Here is an 8989-nt window from a genome sequence, read left to right on the forward strand (position 1 = left end):
AACCCAATCTTCTTATCTCTTCAGGTCTTGTACGAAGCCCAGTAGTCGGCCCAGGAAAAATCCAAGAGACATCAAGGCCTCACATTCTCCACCTTGGCTCTTTGGTTATTCCTCGACTTCTCCGCTTCTCCATCTCTCTCTCCTTGCGAAATGAAACCAGAAGCTTCCGACGAGCTCGCCGCACCGTCTTCTCCGAACACCGTCTATTCCTCGACGCCGTCTTCACCGGAGATGCATGCCTTCTCCGATCCTTGCTTCTCTCTCTCGCTCCGATTGATTCCTCTCTCTCCTCTTCGATTCTCCGTGAATCAGACAAGATCCCGACTCACCGCCGCTTGTCCTCACCGGCGTTCGCTCTCACCGCTTCCGCCATTGATATCTCAGGTTTATTTTGTTCTTTTATGACTGTTTCTTTAGTCATTTGAACAAGACCCTAACCTTTGATTTCAATTTATTTTCCAGCTCGTCCCCTGATGAATCCAGCAAAACCTTTAACTTCGTGATTCTCCGATAGCAAAACTCAATTTGCCTACCTCACGACATGTATACCGAACCAAAGTTGTCAACACCACAAAAGGTATCTTCTTTTGTTTTGACTTTTGCTTCATGTGTACGTGTTTTAAGCTCCTTTTGAAACCTTGTAATGAAACTCCTTAGCTAAATAATTAAACACATCTCATTGTTTAATCTCCAGCTCACGGTGTAGACGTCTCTTCACCTCCGTTGCTTCCGATAGGTACTCAAATAGAATTATTTCTTTAATTCTGTAACAGCTTAAACCTGTGAACTAATAACCATGTGTTCACATCTTTGTTGCAGACGTTTCTTTGCTACAACCATATTTCTTCAAGGTAAACTTTTGAACTCATCCTTTATCAAGCTTTATATATCCCTGTCGAACCATCAGTTTACTTTTCCTGAAACTGATACTTTCTTTTGTGGCCTTTCCGCGAGGTGAACAACTCGACAGCACTGTCACCTGCAGCCACACGAGACCTACTATGGCAGGACCTTAAGAAGTTCCAAGCATGTCTCGAACTTCTTTCCAGGTACACATTTAGTTAGGAAATCCGCAGGATTGATAGATGTGTGAATCTTGTGAACCGTAACGTCGCCAGCCTCAATTACGTCCCTCATAAAGTGTAGTCTAGTGTCTATATGCTTAGTCCTTTCATGGAATCCCCCATTCTTGGCCAAGTGTATAGCACTTTGAGAATCTGAAAACACTCTCACGTCATCTTGCTCAAACCCCAACTCCCCAACAAAACCTTTAAGCCACAATGCTTCTTTAAAAGCTTCGGCTAATGCCATATATTCCGATTCTGTTGTTGATAGTGCAACAATATGTTGGAGACCTGATCTCCAGCTTATAGTGTTGCCTCCGACTTGAAACACATATCCGGTAACGGATCTTCTTCTGTCCAAATCGGTAGCGTAGTCTGCGTCACAGAATCCTCGTACTTTGAAGTCTTCTCCTTTAGTAAACACTAGGTCTGAATCTAGAGCTCCTTTAAGATACCTTAATACCCACTTAACTGCTTCCCAGTGCTGTCTTCCTGGCTTGCTCATATAACGACTGATTAATCCCACTGCGAAACATAAGTCCGGTCTAGATCCCACCATTGCATACATTAGACTTCCAACTGCTGATGCATACGGTATCACGTTCATGAATCTCGCTTCCATGTCTTCTTCTTCTTGTGTCAAACTCTTAAGCTTAAATTGTGGTCCGATAGGAGTAACCACAGCTTTGCTCTCGGCCATGTTAAAAGTTTCCAACACTTTCTGTAGATACTTGCCCTGTGATAGCCTTAGAGTTCCCTTCTCCCGATCTCTAATAATATCCATCCCAAGTATTCTTGAAGCCGCTCCTAGGTCCTTCATCTCAAACTCTTTCTTCAAACTGTCTTTGATTCTTTTAATCTCCTTTGAGTCCTTAGACGCTATGAGCATGTCATCGACATATATTAAGAGATAAACCATATGCGATAGATCTGAACCTTTCATGTAGACACAAGGATCATATGCACTTCTGTAATAACCCTGTCCCTTCATGAAACTGTCAAATCTCCTATTCCATTGTCTCGGTGATTGTTTTAATCCGTAAAGAGACTTTAACAACAGACAAACTTGATCTTCCTTTCCTTCTTCAACGAAACCCTCTGGTTGTGCCATATAAATTTCCTCGTCTAGTGTTCCGTATAAGAAAGCCGTTTTCACATCTAATTGCTCCAACTCGAGATCATGATTTGCAACAAGTGACAGCATGATTCTGATCGATACGTGCTTCACCACTGGTGCAAACACTTCTGTGTAATCAATCCCCTCAACTTGTGAAAACCCCTTTGCTACTAATCTAGCTTTGTATCTCGGCTTCTCTACTCCAGGAATGCCTTCTTTCAGCTTGAAAACCCACTTGCTGCCAATAATTTTCTTTTTCTCTGGTTTCTCAACCAGTTTCCAAGTCTGATTTTTCTCCAATGAATCCATCTCTTCTTGCATTCCCTCGTACCATAACTTCCAGCTCTTACTTCTTCTTGCTTCTAAATAGGATTTAGGTTCATCCATATTTATCTCCTCTGCTGTAGCTAGAGCATAAGCCACGCAATCTGAATCATCAAATCTAGAAGGCTTCTTTACTTCTCGTCTGATCCTGTCTCTAGCAAGAATGTAATTATCTAGATTTTCCTGTTGAGCTTCCACAACTTCTTCCTCACTCTCCGAGCTTGAGGATTCAGGTTCCGGGTTCTCAGATGCTGGAGAAACTCCACCTTGAACTGTATCCTCTGTTTCAGTGACTGTAGAAGTGTTTGAAGGTCCTTGAATTAGCGCCGGATTGAATGTTACTTTCTTTGTTTTCTTCTTCTTCTCGCTAATTACTTTAATGTCTTTAAACATCTCCTCCTCATTGAAAATCACGTTTCTGCTCACTGTACACCTTAACTCTTCTGGTAACCAAACTCGATAGCCTTTAGTCCCCTCTGGATATCCTACGAAAACTCCTTTCATCGCTCTTGGACTAGTTTTAGCTTGAGTTACGTGAACATAAGCTGTACACCCGAACCTCCTTAGATGTTTTAAGTCTGTTTTGGTTCCAGACCACACCTCTTCTGGTAGCTTGAAGTTAATAGCTGTACTAGGAGATCGATTGATTAAGTAAACAGATGTAGAAGCCGCCTCTGCCCAGAACTCTTGCTCTAAGCCTGCCTCTGTCAACATACATCTTACTTTCTCCATTATCGTACGGTTCATGCGTTCTGATACTCCGTTTTGTTGTGGAGTATAGATGCATGTTCTGTGTCTTTTAATCCCTGCTTCTTTACACAGTGTATCCATCTGTGCATTGCAGAATTCCAATCCGTTATCCGTCCTAAGACACTTCACCTTCTTTCCTGTCGCAGTCTCCACGCTTGTCTTCCATTCCTTGAAATTCTGAAATACTTCGTCCTTTGATCTTAGGAAATAGATCCAAACTTTCCTAGAAAAATCATCAATGAACGTAACAAAATAGAAACATCCTCCGAGACTCTCAACTACCGAAGGCGAACCCCATAAGTCTGAGTGTATGTACTCTAGAACTTCTTTAGACGTGTGTTTACCTTTTGGGAAGCTTAACTTGTGTGCTTTACCCAAAACGCAACTCTCGCAGAACTCTAACGTCTTCACATCTTTTTTATTTAGATGTCCTTCCTTGACTAAAACATTCATGCCCTTTAGACTCATATGTCCAAGCCTAGAGTGCCACCTCTTAGTCAAATCGATGTCAGGCCTTGCAACTGCAGCTTCACCACTCAACACTGTCCCTTGTAAATAATACAAACCGTCACAGTATTTGCCAGAAATAACCTTCTGATCTCCCTTGTAAAACTGCACCATGAAGTCTTTGCCTTCGTATCTGCATCCCATCTTCTCCAATAAACCGTAGGAAATAAGATTTCTGCCCATTGTAGGCATGTAGCGAACATCAGTGAGTATCACGCTTGATCCATCATCATTCATGATCCTCATCTTTCCTATCCCTTTGATCTCGCTAATAGTATTATTTCCCATCAAAACCTTCCCTCCTTCTATGTCTTCAAGATCAAATAAGACATCTTTATTAGGAGTGATATGAAACGTGCAGCCAGAGTCAAGTACCCACTCGTCCTTAGCAGCTTGCTGGCTAGCCACTAATACCAACGGTTGCTCCTTAGCTATGTTGACCGAGTTTGATGAGCTCTGGTTCTTCCTCTCTGGACACTGTTTTTTAAAGTGTCCCTCCTTCCCGCACGTCCAACATTCTCTAGAGAATTTGGGTCTAGACTGTGATCTGTTCTTGCTCTTTGATCTAGCTCTCCAAGTCTTGTTGCTCTTCTTGTCACCCCTGCCTCTCTCGTTTCCAGCGAACAACCCCTCTGAGTTACTCTTAGACTTGTTAAGAAGTCCCTTCTCCCTTAATTCAACTTCCTTAGAATAAGCAGAGCTTGTAACATCACGAACTGTTAAGGTTTCCTTTCCGCTGCCGTACTTTAATGCATCAACAAGAGACTCGTATTGCTTAGGTAGACTTGTTAAGATCTGTATAGCTTGATCTTCTTCACTGATCTTAATGTCAAGACTTGCTAAATCAGCCACAAGTTTTAGAAACACATCCAAGTTTTCCTCAATGGTCTTGTGTTCTTCCATTCTAAAACCTGCATATCTCTGCTTCATATATATTCGATTAGGTAATGTCTTGGTCTGATATTCCGCCTCTAGAGCCTTCCACATATCCAGTGCTGTAGGCTCATTCATAACCTTGCGTAGGATAAGATCAGATAGACACATACTGATCAGATTCTTTGTACGCAACTCCTTGTCTTGCTCCTTAGGATCAGGTTTAACATCCTTCTGTCCTTCTTCACCTTCATCATCCGTAGAAGGAGTTTTCTCCTTAAGAACAGAACCCAAACCAAAGATCTCTAGCTGACATAGCATCTTATACTTCCATAGACCAAAATCACCTTTTCCATCAAATTTCTCCACTTCAAATTTCTTTGAAATTGCTTCCATCTCCTTATTAACCTGTAAACTGTTGTTTCTTTTGTTTTGCAGGTTGCTGTAACACGCCGGAACCGTCAAGCTTCAATATCAACGAGCTGAGTCTTCTTCACCACACCAGATAAGAATTCTCCTTGCTTGTTTATTGAATCTTGCCTTCGAATCTCTGTAACTAGGATCTCGGTTAGCCTAAGCTCTGATACCACTTGTAGAGAATCGACCTTGGCTTTTCTTGTAACAAACGAACGATGCACTGATATGTTTGGCGAGTCCAATCTCCAAACCGGAGTTAAACTCTTTATCACTATGAATCGAAAGATTACAAGCCTCGCACTAGTTGCGTGTTCTATGAGAGATATATATTTGTTGTATCTTACAATGAGAGTCTCGACCTATATTTATACTAGATTGCTAATGTGATTCCTTGTTGTAAAAGGAATAACATGTTTATCCTAAGTTTATAAGACTTTATAAACTTCTTGGATAATAATGAAACTAACCCAATCTTCTTATCTCTTCAGGTCTTGTACGAAGCCCAGTAGTCGGCCCAGGAAAAATCCAAGAGACATCAAGGCCTCACAGCTATATTAATAAAATATTTAACACCACCAATAAAATATGTCAAATATTTTTTTTTTTGTAAACTAAAATATGTCAAATATATATCATAGTTATACCATTAAGTTAAATAAAAACGATTTGTAGAAACTGAGAAGCTATATTTTCAGAGTAGAGATGTACACAAATCTCTCATCAATAACACTGTAAATAAATTATTGTTCATCAATTTCACAAACTAAAATCGCTAAGCACCAACAAGAATCAAAGGAAATTGTGTGAGCCATAAACTATACCAATTTTTTTTTATATATATTCTATCATAAACTACACCAACTTCTATTTTTCTGGTCACCTATTTGAGACACAAATCATATTTATTAAAGTCCAGTAAAAACTCTATAAACTAAAAGTATTGTAACTATATAATTTAATAAATTTTTAGAGGTGTTAATTTTTTATAAAAAGTTTATTACAACTCCATATTCTTAAATTAATTTTGGGTAAAATAAAAAATAATATAATTTATTGTTTGTATAAATTGTTAATTTAAAAAAATGAAATTTATATCTTTTTACTTACATTTTCTTTAATTTATATACTAACAACTATCTAATAACTATCTCATAAACTTTAGCTTTTAAACATAAAAGCGCTAATAACACAAATGATCGATCAAATCATTGCGAGGATAATATATAAAAATATCAACACATAAATTTTCCGGTCATTTTTATTTCAATCTAATCAAGTTATATATTTTTCATTGTTCCATTCATCACCATTACAGACAACACGGAGAAAAAAATTAGAAAATACAAACGAGTAAATCCCATACACAAAATTACACAACGCATCAAAAATGTATCCAGCTCCGCGTTTGCGCGGGGGCTATGCCCCTAGTAATGGATAATAACTCACTCTCTCACAAGTCAAAGAGAGAGACTTGACAGATCATATCTTTTCCTGCACAGCTCACAAAAAGGTTTCAACATACGGTTAACATACAGATTTCATCTGACATGTTCTTTCGAAATCAGAACAATCCTGCAACATAATCCTCTACATATACAGAACTGGAACATACTAGTGAGACAAGATGTAGACAGAATTTTACTTTCACAAACATCATGGAATCGGTAAGAAACTCTTGCGCTCCTGCAACAATACAATCACAAGCCTTACTGAGAGATCCACGGAGGAAGTAACATCCTGTAGATCTCACCAAAGCCAATACAAAAGGTAACCTGTAGGTTTGCTCTCTATCCAGATCATGCAAACTATCATACTGAAGAAAACAACCAGCTAAATAATAACTTGACATGATTGCAGTCCTATGTTACAACAACTATGATGACAATGCAACTTGACAAACCACTTGCAAAAGTTTTAACATGATTTATTTCATTAGAAAAAAGGAATATATACAACTTGGCATTTCACAATAACTGCTGCTTACCATAAAACAAAGCGGTTAAAGGATCTTTGCCTCTTACACCGTGACTATTAACAGGGCCAAACAAACATATACTTCACATTTCCATTAACTATATATATCTACCCGGCAAGGAAAAGACTGGTGTCACTCCTTTGTGATCTCCTATGCCTTTCATACTCAAGATCATCAGTAGGAAGCTCAAACCGGCAAACCGGACAAGTGTTCCGTATCCCCAGCCAAGGCGTAATACACTCTCCATGATACAAGTGCCTACAAGGAAGCCTCTTCACTTCCTCCTCTAGGACCATCTCATCTTTACAGACCGCACAAACCATGTCCCCTTCTTCCAATGTAAGTTTCACAACAGGAAGATCCTCAACAACCCTCTTGGCAGCCGGAGGATTCCCCCTGATCCCAGCTTCGTTATCAAACATGTGGCCAAGAATAGCATCATCAACATCAGCATCACCATCACCCAAACTAGCTAGATACATGTAATAGCTAGGGTCGATATCGCCAGGGTTGATCGTGATACCTTCAGCTTGTTCGATGTAATTAACAACGTTGTTGATAGTTATCAAAACCTGCCAGTCAAGCTCATGTTCTTCTTCATCATCATCATCCCTTGATTGCGAAGACAATTCTTCTTCATCGGATCTACTAAGAGCCCTAACCGTCCAGTTGATAGCGTTCTGCACCTCCTCCCATTCTTCAGTTTCATCATCATGATGTCTTGCATATTTGCATTGTTTTAACCATTCATTCATAAGCATTTGCATCATATAGATTAGGATTTAGACATGTTTAGGTTGCATTTGGCATACATATGTCTCTATCAGGTATTGGAACACCACATGGAGTTCTTGGAGACATTTGGAAGCAATGTGATCAAAAAGAGGGTGAAAGATGAGCATGGATGGAGGCCTTAGAGAAATCTTCTGTTGCTAAGATTTTGTGGAGACACAGGAAATTGAGTTAGCTTTCTAATGGAAGTGGTTTCAAGTCATTTGGAGATGTAATGAAGGAGTTATGATCAATTTACTAGAGGCATATCCATCCTGGTCGAGAACCGCAGAGTGACCTTCCGGAGCGACCCCCCAAGGTCGCTCCCAACCAGAGCGACCAACCAGAGCGACCCACCTAAGTAGCTCGCGTTTTCATCGCCCGGAGACACAAAAATGGAGTCTGGAGCGACCTCTCAGAGCGACCCCCCAAGGTCGCTCCAGCCCCTTTTGCTACACGATTTTATGATTTTTCAAGGACCTTTTTGCAATTTCTTATGCACGTTTTTACTCTGAAAAACCTAATGTTTAAGTATGTTGTAGCCACCTTTTGGCAGATAATCTTTTATCATTTGAATACACAAAAACTCTCTCAAGAAAAGCTCTCTTTTGATTTGATTGTTCTTGTGTTCTTGTGATTTCTCTTCTATTTCTCTATATGATTCATCTGAAATCCATCATGGGTTTAAGAGGAATCATGGAGATTAGTGAGTAATCACCTTTTGGATTCATGGGTTAGGGTGATTAAGGGTGATTAGGCTAGTTCTAGGATGTTTTAGGTGTAGATCATACTTGTTCCTTGCTAGTAGAGTGATCTTAATGCATCATTTGAGTAGGCCACTCAAAGGGTGATCTCTAGGCATTTCCCACCCAAAAGGTGTTTGATGAAATGCCTGAGTCAACTCTCCTAGGCTCTTAGTGTACTTTGCCAAAGATATTTGTTGTTAAAGATGCTAAGATAGCTAATAGACTTGTTAGTAATGATTGCTTGCATGTTATTCAACCAAAGACATTTGATGTTTGAGACATGTTAGCAAATGAGCATTCATCTAGACATAGAGCTTGCTTAGAATTGTGTCTAGGCTTAAGGTTAATAGTTTGATTGATTCATTTGTCATCCTTAGTTCGAAACTTGATCACCCAAGGTCTGAAATCCCTATACCCATGAGTTCTCCTTTCCAATAGCTTAAAA

At 39.6% G+C, this 8989-nt stretch overlaps 1 protein-coding gene across 1 annotated transcript; it reads right to left on the reverse strand.

The window, feature by feature from the left end:
* Positions 1-6962: 6962 nt before the first annotated feature.
* LOC130496944 (E3 ubiquitin-protein ligase CIP8-like) lies at positions 6963-8976 on the reverse strand. The gene has a single exon (XM_056989677.1). The coding sequence runs from the start codon at positions 7795-7797 to the stop codon at positions 7135-7137; it is 663 nt and encodes a 220-aa protein (XP_056845657.1). The 5' UTR covers positions 7798-8976; the 3' UTR covers positions 6963-7134.
* Positions 8977-8989: the final 13 nt, after the last annotated feature.

Source organism: Raphanus sativus, chromosome 6 (assembly GCF_000801105.2).
Source record: "Raphanus sativus cultivar WK10039 chromosome 6, ASM80110v3, whole genome shotgun sequence".
NCBI lineage: Eukaryota > Viridiplantae > Streptophyta > Magnoliopsida > Brassicales > Brassicaceae > Raphanus > Raphanus sativus.